Source organism: Atractosteus spatula, chromosome 13 (genome assembly GCF_055471065.1).
Source record: "Atractosteus spatula isolate fAtrSpa1 chromosome 13, fAtrSpa1.hap1, whole genome shotgun sequence".
Lineage (NCBI taxonomy): Eukaryota > Metazoa > Chordata > Actinopteri > Semionotiformes > Lepisosteidae > Atractosteus > Atractosteus spatula.
The window spans coordinates 37,262,750-37,290,135 of record NC_142718.1 but is presented as its reverse complement, the minus strand read 5'-3'; the positions used below and the strand labels follow the sequence as shown (position 1 = coordinate 37,290,135).

General features: G+C 48.7%; 1 protein-coding gene across 2 annotated transcripts in view; it reads right to left on the bottom strand.

Annotated features, from left to right (window-relative positions):
• dgkg (diacylglycerol kinase, gamma) overlaps positions 1-27,386 on the bottom strand; it is an 81,106-nt gene that overhangs the window by 49,058 nt on the left and 4,662 nt on the right. For both annotated transcript variants that reach the window (XM_088930664.1, XM_088930666.1), the window contains exons 2-4: positions 11,010-11,356; positions 7,743-7,819; positions 3,503-3,653 (exon numbers count right to left, since the gene is read on the bottom strand). In XM_088930664.1, the coding sequence (XP_088786790.1) occupies positions 3,503-3,653; positions 7,743-7,819; positions 11,010-11,076 (295 nt within the window). In that variant the 5' untranslated portion in view covers positions 11,077-11,356. The remainder of the gene's footprint in view (positions 1-3,502; positions 3,654-7,742; positions 7,820-11,009; positions 11,357-27,386) is intronic.

The window sequence follows — 27,386 nt, the reverse complement described above, 5'->3', positions numbered from 1 at the left end:
GCAGAGCTCACAGAAGAACACGAGACGACCGTAAGAACGGTCACAATCGAGAGCTGACCGTTTGGCCCGTCTCGGCGTCTGGTAGTTAGGAGCTCACTGACCTGAAGATCTCAGCCAGCAGTTTTTGGAAGAAGCCAATATCATGGCTGGGTAGCCTGTTCCATAACCCCACAACCCGGTGAGTGAAAGGGTCTTTTGATGCTATATTACTGAGAAGAGCATAAGAACAGCCATTCATTCCTTTCTCTTTTATGTTGATTGAGCTTTATCTTGCATTGATCTCACCTTCCCTATCGACATTTCTTCTCGATTTTGGTTTCTTGGTGTGCCTTGATGCGTGATAATTGCATGCCGCACTCACACAACTGCATTAAGTGAAGATTAATGTAAGCCTTGTGGCCAGAGACAGGAACTGCAACTCAGCCCTCTGAAGGTAAATAGTACTTGGGGAGTAGTGAGAGACAACAAGGAGAAACAGACCCTGACGAAACACAAGCTCAAAGACCACAGCCTGACCATAGACACTGGACACAGGCAGACCTGACTGTCCAGAGAGGACAGGCTCAGTGACCACAGCCTGACCATAGACACTGGACACAGGCAGACCTGACTGTCCAGAGAGGACAGACTCAGTGACCACAGCCTGACCATAGACACTGGACACAGGCAGACCTGACTGTCCAGAGAGGACAGGCTCAGTGACCACAGCCTGACCATAGACACTGGACACAGACAGACCTGACTGTCCAGAGAGGACAGACTCAGTGACCACAGCCTGACCATAGACACTGGACACAGACAGACCTGACTGTCCAGAGAGGACAGACTCAGTGACCACAGCCTGACCATAGACACTGGACACAGGCAGACCTGACTGTCCAGAGAGGACAGGCTCAGTGACCACAGCCTGACCATAGACACTGGACACAGGCAGACCTGACTGTCCAGATAGGACAGGCTCAGTGACCACAGCCTGACCATAGACACTGGACACAGGCAGACCTGACTGTCCAGATAGGACAGGCTCAGTGACCACAGCCTGACCATAGACACTGAACAACACAGGCAGACTTGGCAACCCAGAAAGAACAGGCTCAGTGACCATGGCCTCAGGGACTAGAAAAGTATTCTGTCCTAAAATAGTAATTCTAACCCCAAAATTCCCATTCCTGCCAGAATTTGAACATCTTCCATTCCCAACGGAGGACAGAAACACATAAGCACAAATTCTGCCTCTCACGGTTTGAGAGGCTGTAACTGTTTATGGACTGCCCTTCCACAGACTCTACGAGAGACAAATTCTTTGACTCTCTTCAAATCCAGAGTCAAAACTCACCTTTTTACCTGAGCCTATGTCTGATTGCTCTACATTCTAACTGCATAAACCCATATGTTTTTGTTACATTTTTTTCCATTACTTCTTATTGTACTTCTTTGTCATTGTACAGCATCCTTGGGTTTGGATGCAGTATGATGTGGAAATTTAGATCAGCCAGGGTTTCTTGACAGTTTTTATTTCAGGCCCTTAAAAATCATGAATATTTAAAGTCTGTATCTAGAAATCAAAGGCAAATTGATGTCTCAAATCTCTTAAGTTATAGATCAAATTATAACTTACAGTACATCTTGTGCTTTTAATTTAGTTGCAATTCACATATCGAACACTAGATGTAGACACAGACCATACTGAAGATCACCTGACACTATTGGGTCATGTACTAATGAACAGAACTAACTGTTCTTACCAAGGAACAAGTAAAGGTTTATTCCATGCTGAAGAGAGAAGAAAAGCAACACAACATTTCGGCTGTGGAGCCTTCTTCTGGTGTGTTCTTACAGCAGTAGTAACTGTTACTGTAAGAACTGTAGTTACTGTAAGAACTTACAGCAGTAGACTCGATCAGGATGCAGTCAAGTGTCTCGAGGATAATAACGGGAATCACATTTGGTGATGAAAGAGAAATGGCTGAGGTATTAAATTTATATTTCAGCCAGGTGATCTCCAGTGAATGAGACCATGCCCCAGCCTGAGGAGAATACAGTTGTCTTTTGAGCACAGGAAAGTTACGGGCAGCAAAAGGGCCAGAGGGTTCTCTACAGCTGCACATAAGGAAACAGGAGATGTTAATCATTGCAGAACTCTAACAGCAGTCACTCAAGACTGGGCAGCACCCCAGGGATGAAGAATCTCTAATGCTGCACCCATCCATTCAGACAACAAAGAGACAAATCAGTCTAGACCAATACATCATATTTGAGCTGTGTAGGACTGGATAGGAAACGATAATTAGAACTGAGACAATTAAACTAGAGGATCATCCTAATGATGATCTAGGGGACCAGCAGCATGGATTTAGAACAGGTTGGTTTTGCTAACTAACTTGTTAGAGTTCATTGAACAAGTAACAGCAGTAAGGGATACCAACATAACACAAGAGACAATTTAATAAGACATTTCAAGACTTTTGAGAAAGTTTCACATAACAAAATAATTCTCAAATTGAAGGAGATAGGCATTCTGGAAAATATCTGTATTTAGAGTGATAGCTGCTTAATGAACAGAAATGAGGGTAAAGATAAGGGCTGCATATGCAAACTGGGGTGCTGTAATTAGTGGAGTACCTCTGGGATCTGTACTAGGACCCCTGCTCTTCTTCACTAGCAGTCTGGATTCTGGTATAATTAGTAAGGTCAAATTTGCGAGTGATACCGAAAAAGGAGGATTAGCAAACTCTGTAGAAAAAGCAAAGGAAACGCAAGTGCAGGGGACGCATGTAGAAATATAAAACCATAAATACAACATGGGAAACACTGTGCTTGGGGAAGCAACTCATGAAAAAGACATTGGTGTTCATGCGGACCACATCCCATACACAATGCAGGGAAGCAATAAAAAAGCAGACTGTTTACCAGAACTCAGTTAAAAGCGTTGAATTTAATCAAGCAGTGTTCTGGTGCAACTGGACAATGAACTAATAAGACCTCACTTAGACCAGAATTTTGGTCACCAGGCCATAAAACACATTACAACTCTGGGATCAGCACAGAGAAGAGTGACCAGGTGCGTTCTTTCGTTCTGTGAGCCAGAGGACACAGCGGCGCCTTTTCACACACAGGGTGGTGGGAGTAGATACCCTGGTTTATTGAAGAAATAGCTGGATGGGATCCTTAGATCGATTTAAACAAACCGGTTAAATGGTCCAAGTGGCCTCCTCTTGTTTGCACTGCTCTTTAGTTTTTACATTATTTTATCAGTGCTGGTGTGGATCCTTTTTACTGAAGAGCCAGCTATGGACACACATGTGCTCAGACACTCAGGTTAACCCCTGTATTGAGTGATACATGTTGCTGTAACAGTTGTTTCAATGTCCTCTTCTAGCTGCTGTGTGTTTTTAGTTGGTTTTGTGAAAGAGCTCTGCCTCCGTGCAGCTGCCTGCCCCCGCCAGCAGGGGGCAGCAGTGAGGCAGTGTGAGGTCGGCAGAGGGGACGGGGGTGTTCTTACCCAGTAAGCCGCCCCCAGTCCTCGGTGGCTCGGGAGAGTTCTCTGCGGTCTTGCGCTTGAAGGAGGTAAAGAGGTGCTGGCACAGCTCCTGGGGAATGTCATTCTCCAGGTATGTCTTCATGAAGAGCTGGAACCCCTCATAGTCAATGGGCTGGAGGAGAAGAGGAGACAGGCAGACAGGCAGAGGAGTGAGGTGCTCAGGTCTGCTCAGCGGAGTGCGCAGTGCGCTTGTCTGGTGCCAGTGAGGGGCTCCAGCACATGTTGGCTGAGCTGCAGCCGCACTAAGACAGAGGCGGAGGGTGGAGAACTGGGACTGCCGATCTCGTAGCACAGAACTCGGTTGCCGAGGCTGTTAGATACTGGTGCAGTTCCCTGTACAAAAGATCTGCATGGCTCAGCGGGAGGTGGGAATGCTGCCTGTATTGTAGCAACTGGACAAGCCTGCACTGTACAACCTGGAGGTGTTGTTTAAGACACCACAGGGACACACGCCCTCCTGCTTGCACAGCAGGGTCACAGGAACGACTACGGAGATCGTCTTCATTCAGCTAAAGCCAGACGGATGGGTAAGAGCTGTGCTGCACCTGGCCTTTGTCTCTGACTGACGGCAGGCTGCAGCTCAGTTGGATCAGCACAGCACAGGGCTTCATCCAGAAGATCTGAACTCGTACAGGGTTCCAAAACATTTGTTTCTTTTCAGGTCTCTGAACCGATCACGTTCAATATGTCAAAATGTCTTACGAGCAAAAGCCAGAAGAACAAAAAGAAAAGTCAAATAGAAACTTTCAGTTGCTGCCAAACTAAAACTGCGGACAGTTGCTGGCATACCCCTCTGACCTTTCAATGCAGAGCGCTTTAAATAGCCTTGATATTATTACCACATAGAGAACTGGCTACACATGTACCTAAATGGAAACACCTGGTTTCGACTGCTATGAAATCTTTTCTGTAACATACCTGAATTATTTCATTCAGAATGCCAGAAATGCAATGCTATTTCAACACTTTGTGGATAAATTATCATAGCCTTCAACTCCTGTCTTAATTTAACCCGCAAAACTATTAATATCTCAGTTTAAAAAAAACTGTGAGAAAATGTGTGGAGCGTATCGACTTCTCCATTTGGTGTTGCTTTTTGAATTTCTAATCCAGATACTTTTCACCATCGTGTGCTGAAAAAAGCTGTAAAATACAGGAGAATTCATTTTTACGCAGGTGATTTCCTTACCAATGATACCACTGTAATTTAAAGCATTCTGCATTAAAATATAGGAAGTTGTGCAACATTTTGTCCGAGACTGTAAATAAAAGCACACAGACACACGCCCACATACACTACCAAAGTACATATGTGCATAGATAAAGTACGTACACACGGAAGACATCAAGAGCCACTTGTGATCCACACCAACCACACAGAAAGACAGAAAAGGAGACGGTTTGTCAGACAGTGCAACTGTGAAATGTGTTATAAATTTGTTCACAGAGGTTAGAACAAGCCTGGCCCAGCCTTTGTGTGGGCAGCCGGTGAAGAACGGAGATGTCTTTTGCTCTGCAGTGCACTGCCTGCACCGAGTTCCCAACACAGAGCTTCTTTTACGTCTGGGGAGTTAACTTGTCTGCATGCTGGCAGCTGTGTGCATGGTACAATTTCCCATAAGACTGGACCAATATAAAGCCCCCTTTCTCTTTAAACGATACAGGCTGCCTGTTGAGCCCACCACAACACGTATTCCAACAAACAGGCAGAACACAGCTCAGCTCAAGGTGGACCTTTGAGTGACTAGGCCAAGAGTGGTTCTGTCTTCTTAAGAAAAAGTGCTATTTAAACATCCACAAAACATGGTCACATGGTCGGAGGATGAGTGGGTTTTGCCCGTTTCCCAGAATGCTGTGCGGACGCATTGTTAGGACTGCCAGGGCAGGCCTGCTGAACAGAGACAACTTGGTAAAGTCAAGAGGTCTGACCTTGGCAATGTCCAGCACATCCCAGAGCATCATAGGAAACCCTGCACATGTGGGTAAAGGACGCTATTTCACCCCTTTGGAACACAACGTGCTGCAGTGGCAATGCCACCCCAGGGCAACCTGCTTGGCAAAAACCGGGAGACAGGGCAGAATGCCAGGGTCCTGCATAACAGGAGTGGCAGGTAGGGGACAAACCATGGTGAGTGAAGTTTTCACTGATCCTTCCTGCTGGGCAGCAACGCACAGACACACAGAGAGCACACGAGACCCAGCAGACACTCAATGACCAGAGACAGAGAGTCTGAGGACAAGGCGGGTGGCATGAATTGCTTTATTTTTTTTCCCATTTTCCTGCTTTCTTTTTGTTTTCCCAAACCAGGGCATGCAGTCTGCAGACACACAAGCAGAGGGCATGCAGTCTCACACATCTAGAGGAGAAGCTTACTTGGTTGAGAACATCTTGCTTCTGCCAAGCATTGAGGGCGGAGAGGGAGAGGGAGAGGGAGAGGGAGAGAGGAAGTTAAGCTGCAGCTGCCGACAGCGGCTGGAGAGCGAACCTCAGCTTCCCCTCAAGTCTTCACAGCTTCTGTGAGACCCCACAGGGTCCCTGTTGACACTGTGCTTGCTGTGTAATTACAGTGCATTCTCATGCACCTTTACAGAGTCACTGCGTCATCTGACTGCAGAGAAACAGTTACAGCAAGAATAACTGCTGTACGGAGTAAAACTCCTCTTTTAAGCCGTATGCCTTGTGGCTGATGCACTTATGGAGATTAATTCACTGATAGCCTATAAGGACTGTTCCTAGGACCAGGAGATAATGTTTTTTTTTTACACAAAGCTGACTAAGTGTCACAGGGCTCAGTGCGCTGAGCAGGTTACAGAAGTGACATCACCCACCTCTGAAGCCTGGACAGTGGTTTATCTGGTGTGGGCTGTAGGGAGCGGCGTTGTGCCCGTGCTCTGAGCCCGTGAGTGACCCGGGGAGCTGCCCTCGTCACATCGGTCTCAAGTGAAGGTGTTCCACTGCAGCCTGGGCGAGCCACCTCTGATCTGAGCTCGATCCGAAATGTCTTCATCTCCCGCACTCCAGAACCTAACTGCTTTGTGGGTGCTTCCCCAGCAGAGGGAACTCTGGCCGGGTTATAGTATGTGTGTCCAAACTGAGTGCAGCAGTTGGAGGCACCCTGGGCCCCCCAGCAGAGTGCAGGGGTGCAGGCCTCAGAGGACGGTGGACAGGCATCTTAACGCGGGCCCAATTACTGTATGTCGAGTGACAGTCAGGTCAGACAAATGCTGCAGTACCCACACAGAGGGCGCTCTGCTCGTCCCCTTTCTCCCTGTAGGCAGGAGGGGAAACTAGTCCCTTATAGAGAGGTTTTCCTTGTTTAAACTGCAGCTCATTTCATTTCCGGTTTCTTTCATTCTTGCGTTCCTGCGTTCGCTCATGGGGTAGATCTTTGTAAGGCCGACACACAGATATGACCAGAGCCCCCCACAGACACACCGAGGGCACACAGCAGCCAAGGCGCGAGCCCGTTCCCCTGCAACACTGGTGCAGTCTGAGACTTTGATGACAGCGCGTGTATGATGTGTCGCAAACTAGTAGGTTTGTCGGCTGTCGTGCCCTTGCTAACAAAGAGATCTAATCATTTCTCTGTTCCTTTAAGCGTGTTCCCCCACCCACACAAAGGGGACATTTGATATTTATGGCTTAATAGGAGAGTTACTTTCCATGCACACATTTCATAATGTTGAAAAGAAAAATCACTCACCCTTGTGTAGCTGTGAGGCATGGGTAAGATAATATTTATGGGGGTTCTGATCACATTCCAAAACCCAGAGATTTATGAAGTCTGACTAAAAGAAGCATGGAGTATATTGTATCTCACAGTAATCTGTAACACGTAACAGACTCTCAGTCTGAGATAGGGAGTGACAGTCATTCTTCACATGATGTACTACTGGTCTGAGCCCAGAGTTGTGGCAAGATGTGATGTCATAATTTATATCTGTGATCTCAGGTGGCAGCTGTGCTCACTAATGACGGCATACATCGTGCTCACTGGACAGCACATAGGACACCTACTACCAATATGGTACTATTTGTAAGGTGATTGCAAGTTTCATGCTAGTTATCTTTGCACAAAAAGTGATTTTCTGTTCTAAGTGTCATGACAGAGTGAGTGAGGGTATAGATGCTGTCGGAGTGCAGGGTCAGAGAGCAGTGCTCTCAGCATGATGGCCATGAGTCAAGCAGCCACAAGAGTACCTGCTCTGGGTTGTATTTGGACAGAACTCCATCGTCGTGGAACTCCTCCAGAACATCTTTCAACTTCTTCGTGGAATCTGTGAAAAAAAACACAAACAGGTGGATTCTGTAAGAGATTGATTCTCATGGTCTACTGCCTCTGCTCCATCCGGAGCTCGAATTTGCTCCGCCCCAGTCTGGCGTCCGCGTGTCCTCGCATCCTGCTGCGTTTTGGGGAACCCCGCGCCCCCAGCCTCCCCGTGCTCTGCAGTGTGCCAGGCTGAGACTCTTTCTCCCACTTCATTTTGCATCTCTGCCACAGGTTATGGCACCCTCTTCCCCCGTCTGCGAGCTGAGCCCTCCTCCTGGGACGAGCTGGTGCTCTGCTGCCTCGTGGGGCTCCTCCGTGTGCGGTTTCCAAACTATATGTGCAGGTCCTTCGTGTTCAGAACACAATGCCAGTGTGATTTAACCGACAGTTAAAAAAACACTGTCAAATGCAACTTATTAGCGCTAGCTAGCACTGGCTCTGAAGCTCATATATGGTCTAGTTGGAATGCAAGGTTGCAGTCAGCCTGTTTTGTCTTTGTTAAGCACCCCTCTGCATTGGGACACAGAAAGAGGTGTCCTCACATGGGCAGCTCATCTTGGCAGAGCAGTGCTTTCATGCTTTTTATCTACATGCAGTTCCCGGAGGCCTCTGTGACCAGTATGGGACCATTATTTCCCAGAATCACAGGTTTAGCTGTGACAAGGGCAGCTGGGCCTTCACATCTCACATCTCACAGCACGCTCCCTGGACAGCAGATAGCTTCACCACACTGACGGAGCGTGGGAGAGTTCTGCATGATACCCACTGTCTCTGCCCCGGCCAGCATTTCATTATGGTTGCTGATGACCCGGAGCCTCACAGATCCGCTGTCCACAGAGAGACAATTTCCAGGGTGTCACAACACCAGGTCCTCTTCTGCGACAGTATCCTTCACTGAGCATGGAGCACTTCCTTCTCCTCTGCAGTAGGCTCAGTGACTCATAGATCTTCTTCAGCCTGAGACCCAGATCCAGCACCGATGTGACGAGCGCAGCTCTGCTCAGCCCCTGCAGGGAGTTTTTACACGGACAGCTTCACACTGTCTAGATGTCAGGGGGGCGTGATGTCACGCCTGTACCTTGCTCAGTGCGTTGAGCCCCGTTGCATAACTCTGCACTGAATGAGAGCAGAGGGGAGGGGGATTCAGACAACCTGAAAGTCAGAGCCAAGGATAAGACCCAGTGTCTCCTGGGGAACAGAACAGAGAGACAAGCTGGATGTCTAGCTCAGAGGGCAGGGTCAAACCCAGACCAGTTCTCAGATCTTTTGGCCAGGGAGGCCGGATGGCGTTGAAGCTGAAAAAAGAATTGAAACTTACTCTGTTAAGCACTCCCACCTGTGAAAAAGGGGTCAGAAAGCAGTGCTTGATATTTATGGCCCCACCAAGGAGATACCTTCCATGCATTCATTATGTATTGTAAAAAATCCTAAAATAAAAATCACTGAACCTTGGGCAGCTAAGAGCCATGAGCCAAATAATATTGATGGGGTCCCACTTTTGGTTATAATGAAAACATGAAGAAAATCTCTTAAGTTTCAAAAAGTAAGAGATTTATGGAGCCTGACGAATAATAGCAGACGGTCTCTCACAGTAATCTCAGCACACCATCAACCTGAGGCAGTGAGTCATGGTGCCTTACAGGAACCTGCTGAGATTTAGGACAAGAAGGCAGTGCAGCTACAGGCCAGGAGTCACAGGGGCATCTGACTCACTGGATTTAGGAGCCAGACCAACTCCAGGAGAGAAAATGACTTGATGTTCCAAGATAGTTATAACCTAAATTACACTTGAATGATGAAGACCTGATTCATGAGTCATCTTAGGGCCAACAGTGTCTGTCAGCCAGTGCCCTGCTAGTGTACGTGTGAGGATAACAGACAATAATATCCAGAGTCTTGCTGAAAGATAGGACAGCGACGTGACTGAGCAGAACACAGAGAGGATCATGGGAGGCTGCGGTAAGGCTATTTGTCCTGGGAGGGCAGAGGTCCCTGGGTGTGGCCTAAGTGTAGCCCTGCCCCTTCCCGTTCCTGCTTCCAGCCCCACAGTTCAGATAGGCAGCAGAGATCTCCAGGCAGTTTTCCGGGACATTTATTTGACTGTCAGCCTGAAGAGTCCATTAGCAAGTAATCAGAAAGATCTGCCTAATTCTGTTTTTAATAATTAGCCACGGCTTCTCAGAAGTGAAATGTGCCATAGGCTTCAGGGAATCACCAGCGTGTCCCACACACTCACCTAGCAAGGTGAAAAGTATAAAATCATAGTGAATTAAAAAAAGATTTTATTCCAACTATGAAATCCTATTTCAGATTTCAGATGCAACAATTTATTGACTGAAGGTCCTCACCTACTCATGTGTGGAAATGTTCTGCATAAGTAATTTACAATTCAGGCCTTTTAAGTGGTTTACTGAGTTTTAAACAAAAGTTCAGGAGGAGGTCAAACCCTCATCTCTCCTTCTTCCTCCTCCCTGCCTATCAAAATCACGTTTCTTGCTGACTCACCTGATTGTTTCATTCTCACATCCCTCCCTCCACCCCATCTTCACCCTTGCAGCAGCTCCCTGGCTCATTCCTCTTAAAGAGTGGTTTAAACAGTCCTCTTGGCCATATTCATTCAAATCACACATCTACTATGCTTTTAACTGGCTGAACTACTGGAATGAAAGAACAGTATGTTGCTAGCAGCTTTGCCAGTTGTTTGGCAATACGTGGCTGAGAGTATATGGCACTGAGTGGTGAAAAAACATTGCCAACAGCCCACGAGGTTTGAAAATCCTGTAAGGAACAGCTGTTTCGTTCTCAGGACAGCTAGTGCTGTGATAAATCAGCATTCCTGCATCATCCCAGTACTCATCAGAAAGCAGGACTGTTTTTATTAGCTGCAGTTATTTAAGGCTCCAAAAAAATTTTTTTTAGCATGCTTTCACAAGAACGTCAACGTTTCAATCTACTAGAGATCTTCAGACTGGGACAAAGAATGCAGATGTCTATTGCATTTAGGCTTTTATAAGGACTACTAATTGATACAAAGTAAAGTGAACCCGGATTTGTAAAGTGAAAAGAGGTCTTTTGGAAGAGACCAATAGTTAAGGGTTCATTCTGCACACTGTCCCCTGCTCTATACGTAGAAGAATTTCACAGCTAGGGTTCGGCAAGCATTGCCCTGGTCGCAGGGCCAGCAGAGCTCTACTTACACTCGGTGTACTGCTGGAGCTGGGCGAACTCGGCTGGGCTCAGGCACACCCAGCTCCGGTCGCCCATCTCGGCGGCTGCGGAGAGGAGGGCGGTTATCCCCGCGGAGGAGTGAGCCTGGCTGTGCCGGGCAGGGCCCTCAGCATCCTGTCTCCGCGGCGCCCACGGACCGGAGGGGCTTGGGGAGCAGGGAAGGGTCTGGGAGGAGGAGGAGGAGGGGAACTGGTGGATGACGGGCTGGAAGCAGGGCCTGCTGGGAACCTCAGTCTCCTCTCATCAAAGTGGTGTCAGGTAGAGGGCGCTGCAGTATCTCCAGACACGGCTGTCCTCAGGGTAGTGGGGCCCGGCCCTGTCACAGAAACACACAGACAAAGGCGCCGTCAGGTGCGCAGGCCCTTCGCTGAAACCGTCACATCGAGAGAGCGCTTCGGTTGTCGGGACAGGATATGGACAGTCCTGTTCTATAAGGGTAGGAACCCCAATCTGTGCTCAGGTCCGAGGTGAGGCAAGCTGGCGTACCCTTGAGCAAGCTACTTCACCCAAAGAGCTCCAGGAAAAACCCACAGCTGTGTAAATGGCTGAAAATGCAAGTTACTCTGGATAAAGGCATCACTCAGAGAAGTACATATATTCTTTTGGATTATAAATCGGTACGGAAGGTTGGTATTTATTGGTAAGCTCGTCCATGATGTTAAGACCGAGGTGCAATCAGTTTTTAAATTTCAGTTCGTCTCTCCCTTTCATGTGAAAATAAAGTGTTTACAACCGGCAAGACATAATAAAACACAAATACATACTAAACCAGCATCCTCTCTTGGCTAAAGCTAACGGCTTTTGTAAACCCCAGGCAAAGTGTTGAAGTTTGCCAGCAGCTTGATCTGGACATAACACCTCGTTCCCTTTGATCAACGACCAGTTGTGCTCTGAAAGGCCTTGTTGTTACCACCATGCACTGATGCCGTCACCCAGGAACACTGGAGGTCACAGCGCCCTGTCTCCTAGCTGAGACCGCTGTTGAGATGTGACCAGTGAGGTAGCTGCTCAGTAATGGGTTTGTTTACCAGCCTGTATTAACTCAAGAGTCTCAAGCCCCTGCAGTACTCTGTTCTCACCTGGAATGCCCTGTTTTCTAGTCCCTGCTGACCCAGGCCTGCCCTCCAGGCCACAGTCTGTGGATATCCCATCCTGTCTCTTTCTTGCGCTATGTTATCCAGATGCATTCAGGGGCTCTGTCCTTGTCTCTTGGTACCAGACACATTAAGGGTCAGTGTGCTGCTACAACAGGAAGAACTCATTTTGTGTGTATTTGTGTATCTAGCAATCAAAACTCACTTATCTAGTAATCACAACTCACTGAAAATCCATTGGTCCACTTCGAGGACAGACACAAATTATAATGTGATGGTGTGTTCACTACTGTGTCCCCTCAAGTGCTGGGTTGGAGTTAAAAACAAGTTTGGCCATGTCTGTTTCACAACCCTAAGAGAAAGTGCAGGTTTCTTTGTTTCTCTGAGAAAGAAGATGCAACATTTAACACTCTGGCTGTTATTTCTTATTCTGGCACCGCCTGCGCGTTTCACAATAGTGAGCGCGAGCATGTCAGTTAATAATTCATCGGTGCAGAAAGTGTCTTTGAAATTTCTTTAAAAAAAACAAAGATCAAAAATATGCGTGCCTGACTCTCAAAGTCACAATTCAGGTGTTTCACCTGTCAGTTCCTGACACGGTGCCTTTTCACAGTGAGTGCACACAGGACTGAAGCGCCAGGCGATCTACTGACACGTTGCACTGCGGCCTCGAGGAGCTCCAGTCCGGAGAGGAGCGGGAATCTCTTCACTTTTGTACAGAGGAGATTACGAGGACACCGGCTACATATTCCAATATTCAAAATCCTTAAAGAGACCGACAAAGTCAACCCAGAGGTTTTCTTCAGAACGATCAGTAAAACACAAACCAGAGGGCACAAGTGGAAACGTTGTGGAAGTGCACTGAAAACCAGTATCAGGGGCCACTTCTTTACACAGAGGGTGGTGGGAGTATGGAGTAAGTTACCCAACCATGTGGTTGAAGTCCATGCCCTGACTTCTTTGAAGAAACAGTTGGATGAGATCCTTGGATCAATTTAGCTACTTACTTTCTAACAGGCAGTGTAGGGCCAGATGACCTTGGAGATTGGGGTCAGTGCGCTGGCTGATCTGATCCCACTCTACTCTCCCAGGGGAGCCCCTCTTGGCTCTATTACTTCCTGGGGAGCAATGTTTAGCAGCCAAAACCGATATCAATGTACACACATAGAGGTTAGCCGTAGGAGTCCCATGACTAGCATACACCTCTGTGTTGTGTGAGACGGCCGTTTGGCCAAACAGCAAAGTGATGCTGTTATTTCTTAATGGGGAAAATTCAAGACACTTAGAATAGTGAGTGCATCTTTCCTTTCTCTGGAGGGTCATCCATTGTGTGGGAATCAAGAGAAAAGAAGCTTAACTGAGAACAAAACCTCACCTGCCGGGACTTCCCAAGAAGGAACCCTTAAGACGACCAGTCTCTCGATTGTCACCTCGTGTGTCATGTTGTTAAACACTGAGCAGGTCGAAGCCTTGCGAGTTCTGGTAAGGCAGGGAGAAAGACAAGGAGGAAGCAACGATCTTCCGTCACACGCCCAATCCCTGGAGATCAGAACTGATTTCAATTCGGTTTTCTGAATTGTTGAATTGTGATTCGAGTCAGGCTGTCGCAGGCTGTCAGAAGTTGAAAACCAACAGAAAATCGCACAATGTTTCTACCAAAAGATTTTTAAAAACTCAGATACTTAAAAATTGCTTATTTTAACAAGAAAATCAAACTGTGCTCAGAAACTTTGGTTTACGACACTAAAGAATTTCTGTTTGCTTTTGCAGGTAACAGCTTTAAGTCATACTTTCATGCAAAAGCCTTGCTCAGTCCTTTAAAAATGGCCATGCTTGGAATAGCCAGACAGACCTCTAGCTTGGCCCCACGGATTCGGCATTCTGGGAATTCTCAGGGTCAAAGTCACAGGCTCGTTTAAATGGATTTCTGTCCAAGTGTGGCTTGACGAAGCAGCTCAGAAACCTTCCACCCCTCACGCTCTGTGACTTGAAAGAAGAAAGCCGCCCTAGAGAGTCAGACTCGTGGGCTTGACCCAGAACCATGACCTCTACCGGCTCAGTCAGTCCAGTCATGAAAAAAAACAGACTGTTTGATCTCGGCTTGCCCGAGACTGCACTTACTGAAAGGGGACCTTTAGAGTCACACTGTCAAGAACAAAACAGAACTAAAAGAGCAGAAACGAAGGAAAACCCAAAACACTCAGGTGGCCAGCCAAGGAGGACGGCGTGCAATTCCCTCCCAAGCACCCCCACTCTGCTGGGATATCCTGGCAATCCTGGAGGGGAGGCAGGCAGTGGGAGGCAGCAGATGGCCGCAGCAGAGACGACATGCTATACGTCTGTATCGTTTTGGCACTTTCTTGGAAAGGGCTGAAATTTACCAAGGGTGTCACTAACAGAGAGGATGTGATGATAAACAATTCGCGCTCCCCTTTTTAGTTTATTTCAAGGTGCTTGGCAGGAGGAGGCTGTTGTGTCACGATGTAATCAAAGCAGTGTGTGCGTGTGCGGGGTTTTTTATTTTTTGTGGGCGGCCAAACGACGTGTTCAGCCCGTCCCGGTGGTGTCGGTTCAGCAGCTCGGCCCGTGCCGTCGCAGACGCGAGTGTAGGATAAACCACTCTCCTGGCGGCCGAACACCGCCTCCTGGCACGCCCCTTCTTGGAGAGGCTCTGACAAAAACCACATGGCCGCCGTGCTCCTGCGCGGGGCTCCCTCTTGAAACCACTGGGCCACCACGTCCCCCTGCGCTCTCTCATTTGGGCTCGCTCCCACCCTCCCTAACCCAGCGCTCCACCTCTGCCCCGCTCTCTAATCTCAGGCCGCCAGATCACACCCTGATCCCACACGCCTTGACGATTCCCCGCCAAACTGCCTTCTCCTGCAGCCTCTCATCTCCATCCAGCAGAGCCGGCCGGTCTCCATCGGAGTCTCCCCGGGGGTCCGGCTGCAGTGGCTCAATCAGAATCACCCCAGGGGTACCTGCACCTCCCTGTGCACCGGAGCCACTCGGACGTATCACACTCCCCCCGCAGTGAAGAGAGAAACAATACACGCTGCCCCCTGTCATCAGCTCAGCTCTTAACGAGCTCCATCAGCTCCTTACTGGCTTAATGGGGCCACTGTAACCACTCATCTCTGAGCTCCAGGTGCTGGTGCAGCGAAGAGCTCCAGAAAACCCACACCTGCGCCTGCCCTCCAGGCTCAGCACTGCCCACTGCTGCCCCATGCCCTCAGAATGGGGCTACGTTCTTACGGATCCTCCGATCACCAGAACCAGACCATCCTATATCGGACCCAGACCGACCTATATCAAAATCAGCATTCCTTTCACCGGTCCCTGTTCCCCTCTCTCAGCGTGCTCCTCTAGCCCTCTGTCATTTACACCACTGCGTTTAGGGGTACTTTTACAGAGTTCCAACCACTCTGGTAAACATGTCGATTTCTGAAATCCTGAAAAACAGCTGCGCTACGAAAGGCCAAACGTGTTGCACGGGGCTGAACGGCTTTGTCCCGGGAGACACAGAGAGGAGGCTGGTCTTGACGGCGCGGAGTGGCGAAGTGCCCACGACGTCTCGGCTTGCAACAGTCAAGGCCCTTCTCCCCCGGAGTCCAGCGTGCCTTTCGCATCAGTGTACATGCCACCCTACAGGGACAGGCTCCGGAGAGACCCTGTATTGTTCACTCATCTAAAATGCGAGGTCAAGAGAAGACTACACAGCCGTCTTATCCCCTGGCTTCGATCTGCTTTCCTTCTTCCCTGATAGTTAATCATCTAACCAAGCTAACCGAGAGGAAAGGGAATACCATGACAGGGCAAAAGACAGAAATAATAAGAGCATGCAAGATGGGACTTCACAATGCCAGAGGAAGCACGGGGCATCATGGCGAGTGCTTCTGTGCGGAGCCCTGCACTGCGCAGTATCTCGGAGGCGGCTGCTGACAGAGGTGAGCGGGGGTGAGAGGTGCTGTCAGCTCGGGAGACACGAGCAGTAGGTCAGGCCAGGGTGTCCCCGCTCTGTAGCGAGGGATTCTGTTTGCTCAAGCGGTTGCCTAGCAACCTGACATCACCGCAGTCTGCTGTCCGAAGGGGCGGAGCTTTGGAGGGGGGGCACTGAGGGGGGGTCTGGTCTGCACTCTGAGCCCGTGCGTCTGCATGAAACTGGGATTCGGGGCAATGAATCACACTTGTTTGCAATGAGCTCAAACAATACGTCCTTTCCCTCCCCTCTGCTTCACCAAGGCCAAAGAAGCACAAACCATCTTGCTGTCTTACAGAACTGTCACCCCTTTGCCAAGGATGGTGCCCTTCGTAACAGGTTCCTAACTCATTTACTGTATTTCTTTCCAAAGACTTCTTTTTGATTCTAAAGGACATCCAGGTATCTCTCTGATCACATTTTCTTTCTGAAGAAAAACAAACAACCCTGCTTTCCATAAAAAGAATCTTGTGAAAACATTTTATTCAGAGGAATAAATAGATGATTAGAAAACAGAATCAGTTTAGTTCCTCATTAGTTAAAGAAATGGATAACGCCCACAGGTACTTTGTATCTTTGTGACAGAAGTCAAGACTGAAGTATTTCTTTTCTTTGCAATATATTTAGTAGATACTTGAAACAACACAGTCATCAGCCTGGAAAGGAGCTGAATTATAAAGGAATCATGAGAATGACAGGACGCACCAGTTCTGCGGTCCACAGCATGAGTTGTGTGCAATTCCTCCTACAGCCTGTACCTTAATACACATACCTCAACACGAAGGGAGTCATTTCCCTGCATAGGAAAGCGTGTGAGCACATTCTTTGGGCTGAGACTCACAAAGGCGCTGGACTGGCGTGTATAATCCTGAATCCAGAGGAATTGCTTAAAGAAAGGAGCTGTACAAAAGAATTAGCCTAATTTCAATTCAGCTGCTAACCTGCTAATGGTACTTGGAATGCAAATTTGCAGCATGTTTTATTTTCACATTGCCCATACCCGCCACCCTTGACACATACAGCATCTTGCTATGGAAAAACAAAATTTGTAAAAAGAAATGGATACATTTCCTTTTCTTGCCGATGCAAATGATGGAATATCATCAACCAGGCTAATAGATACTGTATACTCAGAGCACTGTGCTCTCGGAGTCATGAGCACTGTGCTCTCGGAGTCACGAGCACAGTGCTCTCACAGTGACAAACACTATACTCTCAGAGTTACAAATACAGTGCTCTCAGAGTCACAAACACTGTGCTCTCAGAGTCATGAACACTGTACTCTCACAGTCACAAACACTGTGCTCTCAGAGTCATGAACACTGTTCTCTTACAGTCACAAACACTGTGCTCTCAGAGTCATGAACACTGTGCTCTCACAGTCACAAACACTGTGCTCTCAGAGTCATGAACACTGTTCTCTTACAGTCACAAACACTGTGCTCTCAGAGTCATGAACACTGTTCTCTTACAGTCACAAACACTGTGCTCTCAGGGTCACGAACACTGTTCTCTCACAGTCACAAACACTGTGCTCTCAGAGTCATGAACACTGTACTCTCACAGTCACAAACACTGTGCTCTCAGAGTCATGAACACTGTTCTCTTACAGTCACAAACACTGTGCTCTCAGAGTCACGAACACTGTACTCTCACAGTCACAAACACTGTGCTCTCAGAGTCATGAACACTGTACTCTCACAGTCACAAACACTGTGCTCTCAGAGTCATGAACACTGTTCTCTTACAGTCACAAACACTGTGCTCTCAGAGTCACGAACACTGTACTCTCACAGTCACAAACACTGTGCTCTCAGAGTCATGAACACTGTGCTCTCACAGTCACAAACACTGTGCTCTCAGAGTCATGAACACTGTTCTCTTACAGTCACAAACACTGTGCTCTCAGAGTCATGAACACTGTTCTCTTACAGTCACAAACACTGTGCTCTCAGAGTCATGAACACTCTGCTCTCAGAGTTATGAACACTGTACTCTCACAGTCACACTGTACTCTCAGAGTCACAAGCACTGTTAACTTAGAGCCATGAAAACTGGTCATGCAGAGTCACGGGCACTGTGAGCTCAGAGCCGTGAACACTGTACTCTCAGAATCAAAAACACTGTTCACTCAGAGTCATGAGTCATGAACACAGTATGGGCCACGTCTGTCAGGCCACACATGGTCGCAAACGAGGCTAAAGCTTTTAAAATAACTGTATAAAAACAGTAATAATAAGAAGTCACTTCAGCAACAGCAACCCCAAATCAAAAAGTGAGAATGCTTTCTTGAACCGGGAACGCCCGGATCTTCCAGTATCTGTGCAGAGTCCCGGGACAGAGCCTGCCTGTGCCCTGCACTCCCACTGCTCCGTTAGAGCGTGTTCCCAGGGCCCCGACAAACAGCTGCTCGCCCCTCTGGGGTGTTCTCCTGAAGGAGACTCTCTGGGGATTCAGAGGCAGGAATTTCTAATTAAACTGTTCAGCTCCTTGTAATTGCTTGAAAGACGCCAGCTGATATCAGCGGCTGATATGATGCTGCAGTGAAGAACAGGGGCACTGAAACAAGCCGAAGACATCATGTTCCATTTGTAATGACAGTTCAGTCATAATTCAGCTGCTCAGACCAGGTTTCCAGATTCACAAAGAGAAGCCTTTTTTTTCTGATTACAAAGAATGACAACTGACCAGGTGCTGCATATGCTCAGCCAATTTGTTTTGTAGAAGGTTTCTGCCTCTCTTTGGGACAGCTGTCAGAATATACCCTACTAATACATAACCAAACTGCGTATATCTGCAAATTTGCCTTGATGATACCCGACTGAATGTGTGACAGCACATAGCATCCTTGGCAAAGATAAATGAATGTTACAATGACGGGATAATGTGTGATAAATCAAAATAGTCCTCTCAGACATAATTGTCTTTCAAGATCTCAGCAGACTGCACAGGGCTCAGATGTACCTCCTAAGGTCCAGACATGCACAGGAGCTCCCTGTTCTGCTGTCCTGCTCAGAACAGGGCTGCCCCAGTCTCGGAGACGATCTGCTTTGCTGGGACTGGAGCCTGTGCTCAGACTGTCACTGGTCTTTCCACCCCCTGTAGCTTATTTATGGAAGTTCTAATAGAGTGCAGGCTGCCAGAGAGAGACAGCTATTGATCAGGATGCCATTTAGACAGATTGATAGCCCTACTATGCTCTGGCTAAACAAGGCCATGATTTCTGGAGACTTTGTCAGGAACTGTTTCATCACACGCACACATATCCTCTATAGCAAAGTTGGAGTGCACTTCTAAAAGGCCAGTATAAAGTATAATAAGAAGGGTTGAGTAACGCCTGCAGAAAATGTAAAACCAATCATGTTCTTATCCCCCGAGTCTGAAATGAGAAAAAGTGGGATAGCTTGTTGGGAAAATATGTGTATTTGTGCTGGTTTGTGTAATGTGCACCATGTGTGATGACAGACACACCCCTGCACTGATTTGAGCTGTTTAAAAACATTGTCTCCCCTGAATTGAAACATATCAATTAACTGAAAGAGCTTAAGGGAAACTGCTCAGGTGCATCTCGGGTGGGCACACCCCTGAGAGTGAGTCCGCAGGAGGGGTGAGCAATGGGGAGTCATGGGGGTTCAGGTGGTCCAGTGAGCGAGCAACACCTTAACTGACTCAAGCTCGACCCAAGCCCAGAAACACCTGGCACTGGGGGAATCCCAGCCCAAAGTGGGCTCCCGAGGTTCTCCAGGCTGGCATGAGCAGTGCCCGGACTCGACTGGTCGCTTGAGAGCCCGGGTCTGCCAGCTGTAGTCACTCAGGGGCACTGAAGGGGTGTAAAAGGATTCAAGTGCCTTCTTGCCACACCACAGGCCTCCTGCAGCCGAAATGGAGAGAAAATCGCTCTCTGATGATTATCTTGAATACATCTGGTATTTCTAAAGCACCAAGTGACACCGTCTGACGGCGAGTTTCAGGAATAAAGGCATTTATTTTCATTTTAAAGGCAAAAGCCCGGCACTTTCATCAGCCCTGTGACAAACAGCAGGACGCGCAGGGGTCACCGCAGGACTTGACGCACTCCCTTATGAAATTGGACGCAGAGCTTAAGAAAACTTGTTGAAGATGGAAAGAGAGGGTTTAACAGTCTCTATGAACGTACCGGCGTCCAATTAAGAGACTGTGAAATGAAAAAAAAAAACCGACGACGGATGAACTCTTGCCTGTGTCTTGTTTCTCTCTGCTAGCTCCAGCAACAGAAAAAAGCCTCTCTGCCTAAATGCCTCCACCATGATGCTGTCAAGAGCCTCGTTTCATTGACAGCTGCTTCCCTTTTAAAGCCAGCGGCCGGGAGAGCGGGGGAGGGGGGCTCTCTCGGGGAGGGAACAGCCGCCGTTCTCCACCTCCGTCGGCTCCCCCTTGCTCTGACCCTGACCGCCGGAGCTGCCCCCGGCCGAGCTGCGGTCCCGTCTCCTCCAGGGGCTCGAGCCCCCAATTCTGAGGTCCTCCCCTCTCTCTGCCTCCACGTAATTCCCTGCCCGTGTCTCAGCTGCTGTTCCCTCTGGCCACAGGCGAGCTCTCTCAGCCCTCTGCCTCTCTCCCCCTCCCTGGTGCGAAAAGTTTTCTATCCTGTTCTCGCCCTCCGCAGATCAAACCCCACCTCCCCATCCTTCTCTCTATATTTAGAAGTAGTGCACTTTTTTCACATTCCTTCTTTTCTTGACAGAGCAATAAATAGCTAATTCACGGCTCCCTCCCTCCAGCATTAAACTCCCTCTTCTCCTACTGCTGTATCCATTAATACCCCATCTCTCACTTCCTGCCTCCTCTCGAACACTCCATCCTCCACTCGGCCCAACACCGTCACAAATGCTCCTCGATGATCAGTGTCTTGAATGCTTTTTTCTCAGCAATTTCATGCCAAATTAGTCTGTCTGTTTTCCTCAATGTCGGATGAAAGCATGGCAGAATTCATTACCCCTGTGCTGAACAAATGTCTTCAATTTCCAGCAGTAAGTGCTGCTCTGCCTTGTGTGTCCCTGACTCTACAGGGAGCCTGTGATTGGATTAATAACGAGCAGGAGCCTTGTTCTGTTACTGTAGTTCCTGATTTCATTACATCGCACTAATGCGCCTCTCGAAAGAAGTTTCTCACTCACAACACGACGCTCAAAGCTGTGCTCCCCGGCGCTAAACCTGCACCCAATGTTTGTCTCAAGGTTAGTTTCCAAAATCAGGTTGCAGAAAACGTTACTCTTATTTGTTTCTCTCATTTCCACGCCTGCATTGTCGCTGCGTTGTCTGTAGACCCGAAGCGTTTGCCATTACTTGGAGAGCAATACCAGTAAGAAGTTCTTGGCTGACTGGTCAGACTCGCAACGAGACACAGGGTCCAGAAAGCTCTGCAGGGCTCTTTGACTTTCCAGTCATCTGCGGCACAGGCCAGGCACAGAAAGGATCCACAGTGCTTCTCCAGTCGCATCAGGCAGCGCAGAGGGAAGGACAGCAATCAGATAGATTACTGTGTCCAGCACAGTCCAGAGTCATGCCAGACTTCCACCTGACTCACCTGGTCCCGGTAGACCCTCACCAGGCACACAGGCAGAAATGTGTCATTGAGGAGACAACACACTTATGTACAGCTTCATATCACTCCCAGGACTGGGCCAAAGAGAAAAATTGCACTAAGGAAGCAGAAGCTCATTAAAACAAATAGATATATCTGTGCCGTTTTTTTTTACATAGCAGACTTTTTTATCTCTGATGCTGCAGTCGTTCGCCAGACAGGAACTCAGATTTTTGCCTACTTAGGTCTGCAAGGTACCGCCCTGCCTTTTACATGCACTTGATTCACAGATTTGAAATTAGCAACAGCCGGGACTGCTCACACAGTGTTTCTGAAGGCATGACGAGCTTGCCCCGGGGGTCTAATCAATTAGAGGCCTTCCCCTGCTCCACTGATCGCACTAATCACAGCTGTGTTATTAAAGACCCCTCGTCTCACCTGAGCCTGTGGCTCATTGTTCAGTCAGCCCTTGGGAATGAGACTCAGCAGATATATAGGATGAAAATCGTCTTTCAGCCTGACTCATGCTCAACAGCAGAGAATTCCGGCACCCAGTATTGTAACACTGTACTTTAAAAATAGGAGCTGTGCAACCTGTGATATCGCTTTGTCGTGTGTCTGACCCATCTGAACAGCCCAGGGGAGGCCAGCTGCCCTCACCGATCTCCTGTTGGGGTTACAAAGTCAACCCACAAACCCATGGTGTCCAGTGTCCCCCTTAGTGTCGTCACCCTTGACACCCACAGACAAGAGACTGGACCTTAACGCGACCTACTGGGCATCATGTGGGTTGCACACCACAGGACAGAGAATACTGACCAGCGGTCATTTTGCCACTCCATTTGCAGTGAAAAAAAGAACTTACTGTATTTCCATTGTTTTCAACAGTCTGGAACTCTAAATTAAGCCTGAAGTCACCGCGACGCGTAGAGGACCTGGAGACAGTGGTAATTCCACCTCATGAAGCCAGTAACGGATGTAATTAAGACGCTCAGGGGTCAGATGGGATTGAGAAAAACAGCTGAACCAGTAAGCCTGCAGGGCTGGGAACGTGTACAGGGGCCCTTTACCCCAGGTCTGATGGCGCGCAGAGTTCCAGCCCCAGAGGACGTCAGAGAGTGTGCCGACTGCAGGAGCCGCAGGGATCCGGGTACTCCCACAGGGCAAGATGAGGCGCTCCTTCTGGGCCAGCCCAGGGCACACAGGGCCGAGCAGCCCCGCGGGCAGTCAGCTGACAGGAAGTGTGTGACGGACGCCGGGGACCGAGCCTGGGTTCAACGAGACGCCGGTGAGGCAGGATGCCCGAGATCTTGCGCGCTGCCGAATGGTCGGGGTTCAGCAGGGGAGGGGTGTCTCCTGTGTTCCCACGACCCAGATTCAATCAGAGAGGCAATCATACAGCTGCCTCTCGGGGGAAAGCCTCTTGTCTCTGCCTGATGGAGCACTGGCGTCAGGGAGAGCATCGGGGAACTCCTTCCTGAAGCACACACACCTTTCCCCCTGAGTAATCCCTTTCCATCCAAATCTGCTGGATGCTGACGCCAGGCTTTTCTTTCTGAAGTGCCTTAGCATCAGGCACTGAATTGCTGTGGCTGTGACCCCCCTCCTTCACCCAGAATGGGGACTGGTCCCGTTCATCAAGAAGACTGTAACATAGCACACTTGCAGTATATCTTATCATACGAACGATGGTTTGCTCCCAGGAAAAGGAAAAAAAAAATTATAATCTGAGAACAATAACAAACGAGAGCGCTATGGGGACGCCATATCTCCTCCTTCCTTGGCTGGTGATCCGCAGGGCCCCTGCTCTCTTGCACAGAGGGCCGCGTGCTGCTGGACTGGAGCGCGAGGCCGCGCGGAGAGACGCGAGCACAGACACTATCCATCACAGGCCGGGGAAGACCACCGCGGTAGCCTGGCAGGGCAGCGCCCGCAGCGATCGCAAGCGAGGCCCTGCAGCAGGAGCTGGAGCTAGCTCAAGTCCTCAGCGTCATGGAAAAATCACATCTGACACATCTGAGCCATTCTCCTTCGCAGGGCTCAGGGAAATGGGTGAACCCAGCAGCGCGCTAGCGAGGGATGAAGCGCGCGATCGCTTCACCGGTGCCTGTGACTGCCTCTCGCTTCTCTGCACGCGGTGACAGAAAAGTCAGAACGCCAAAACTCCTGCGTCTGAAAAATGACTCCGAAACAGGCCAGGATTTGCAGAATCTCATGCGAGGTGTGTAGGCCACACAAGACATGAAGCACAACAAAATCAGCTACAATTCAAGCACTGTTGTTGTGCAACAAAATATTTAACCTTCTGTAATTATTTGGTGAATAAGAAAACAGAAATCAGATCGTAGAAGAGCTATTGGTAAAGCAAAATAACCATTTTAATTAATATTTTTATGCTATATGTTTGGGTGAATCCTTGACATTTTTTGTAGGAATGAAATTAGACATCTGTCCTAAAGAATGACGAGTTTGGGAATTGAAACACTGCGTTTAAACTGCTTTTCAATGTCAAACTGTCTCCAGGCTGGGCTGCCTGATGATTCGCAGGCTGGAGAATGGATGTGCGCAGTGGTTTCTCAGTTAGCGGAAGAGCTTCAGCCCTGCATGGCGAGTATGAATCCATCTTCCACCCCAGAGGGGGAGAATCAGGCCCCAGGCTGACACCCTGCCGGAGAGGGATCGCGGCTGTCGCCCGCAGAGCTCTGAACCCCTCGAGGGACAGCAGGAACCCCCTTCCTCCTGCTGGTCGGCCAAACCTCACTACTCACTCACACAGAGCTCACATGCCACAGTCATTTGAGCAGAGGAAAACTAGATACCGTTCGGATTAATTTCAGAAGGTCTATGCAGTATGTGACAAAAGCTTCAAGCCTACAGCCACATTAGTCACCCAGCTGAGCCCTCGCTCAATTACAAACTCATTACACACTCCTACCTGACTGACTCAATGGGAACAATGCAGTGTGAGACCCCCGAAACTCCCCTCCTCCCCACTCCCGATGCTCAGTTTCACTGTGTCTGAAGGATGCGCTCTAACCTACTGTATGTAACCCTTGGTAAAGGTACACAAAGATATAATACTGTACACAGTCATTTGGCACTTCTTTTTCCAAATGACATACATGTTCACACAGTGAACCAACTCACCATAAACTGATGGAAATTTTACACAGCAATCTGAGGCCACAAACAAACTCACTACACAAGCCTCTCTGACTTCACTAACACTCCTCATTCCCTGTATCACTCCCTGTCTCCTCACTCCTGATCTCTGTCACTCTCTGTCTCCTCACTCTTGATTCCCTGTGTCACTCCTTGTCTCCTCACTCCTGATCTCTGTCACTCCGTCTCCTCACTCCTGATTCCCTGTGTCACTCCTTGTCTCCTCACTCCTGATCTCTCACTCCCTGTCTCCTCACTCCTGATTCCCTGTGTCACTCCTTGTCTTCTCACTCCTGATCTGTCACTCCCTGTCTCCTCACTCATGATTCCGTGTCACTCCTTGTCTCCTCACTCCTGATTCCCTGTGCCACTCCCTGTCTCCTCTCTCCTGATTCCGTGTCACTCCGTCTCCTCACTCCTGATTCCCTGTCTCACTCCCTGTCTCCTCACCCCTGCTGTCACTCCCTGTCTCCTCACTCCTAATTTCCTGTGTCACTCTCTGTCTCCTCACTCTTGATTCCCTGTCTCACTCCCTGTCTCCTCAATTCTGATTCCCCGTCTCCTCACTCCTGATTCCCTGTATCACTCCCTGCCTCCTCACTCCTGATCTGTCACTCCCTGTCTCCTCACTCTTGATTCCCTGTCTCACTCCCTGTCTCCTCACTCCTGATCTGTCACTCCCTATCTCCTCACTCCTGATTCCCTGTCTCACTCCCTGTCTCCTCACTCCTGATCTGTCACTCCCTGTCTCCTTACTCCTGATTCCCTGTCTCACTCCCTGTCTCCTCACTCCTGATTCCCTGTGTCACTCCCTGTCTCCTCAATCCTGATTCCCTGTCTCCTCACTCCTGATTCCCTGTGTCACTCCTTGTCTCCTCAGTCCTGATTCCCTGTCTCACTCCCTGTCTCCTCAGTCCTGATTCCCTGTGTCACTCCCTGTCTCCTCAGTCCTGATTCCCTGTCTCACTCCCTGTCACCCTGGCTCACCACACCTCACAGGCCCTATAGTCACAGAGATATCCTGCAGTTCTCTCAATGACGTAGCATGCTCCTTACGGAATGAGTGTGGACATCAGCGCTCCTGTGAGGCCACTGCAAATCCATTCAACACATTTTAACCTAGAAGGCCCATGTAGTCACACGAAACATGCCTTCAATTTACTACAGTTTGGGAAACTGGGTTAACGTTATTAAGAGCAATAAAGAGAGCTGTCCACTGATGTAGTCAGTGTGGAGTTTCCCAGTACCACATCACGTGTTTACAACAGGCAGCAGTGAGGAGTCAGACACAACAGTCTTTACTTGCCTAAACGGACCTTAACTTTCAAGCCCCATGGCAAACATGGGAAATAACCTCAGTATTAAATCGCTCAGCAATAGTGGACGGGCAGGGGTGTCTTGTGCAGTGTTGCTATCTGGTGAGCTCTGGACTGTTGTCACTACAGCCACGGCACACAGAGAGACACAGCTCTCGGGAGCCCTCCTGGGACTGTGGAGCTGTGAAACATCCATCTGCACTGGTGCAACAGGGGGCTGAGTCGAAGTGAAAACCTAATGAGAAGACCTCGGAGAGAAATAGAGATGTTTTTCTTCTTTCTGTTTTAACACGCTTTGTTTACCACCATGGCAGGGTGACGCAGTTCAGCTGAGAAAACAGAGCTGTGACCAGCAGTACAGTTTCAGCTCCCCTGGGGACACGTGGTCGAAAATACTGAAGGTATTTATAGATGTCCGATGTCATGGCAACTCCTTTTTGTTTAAAATCTCAGCACAGCGACTAGGCAAAATCTGCGGACGATGATCAACAACTGGTGTCAAGCCGAGTTCATTTTCCACTTCTTCATCTTCAGTTCCTGACGTGAAAGAAAATTGCTTTAAATGGGCTTGGAGATTAAAAGAGTGTAATGGCCAGCGCCAGAGCTCGTTTAATTTGATTAACCAGACTTTATTTCATGCACAACTATGGGCTGTATGCAGCTGCAATGAGTTACAGCGCTGGTATACCCAGCCACGACAGCTAGGAATTCACTCTATAAAATACTCTACCATGACGCACACACATGCTCTGGGGAAAACACAGTGAAGTCCAGCAGTGCAGTCAAGTGACTGTGCGCAATAGGGGCCACACAAATGAAACTCTGCTAAAGGAGGTTATATTGAAGAAGCCAGCGTATCAGCTTTGACAACATGCTCCAGACCCCATGTGTCTCCGTGGGTCTGAGTAATTGCTCCAGACTCCTACAGCCCTTTGTACCGGTCTGCCGGGAATGTAGCAGAAGAACGGGCAGGTACTGGACTGGGAAAGAAGTGCCTCCTGTACTTTTAAAAGCCCCCTTTGTTTCAGGGTGTGGCCTCTAGTTCAGAATTGAGCCCTAAGATTCTGAAGAAGTGCATTAGGTTCACTCGGTCAATTCTGAATAGTGGAATCAGGTTCCTCATTGTCTTGTCTGTTCAAGACTAAAAAGCTTCAGTTCCTTTAGCCTGTCAACGAAGGACGTTCCTTTAAGCTCTGAAATTGCAACAGTGTTAATAACACTTATGTTAAATTTAT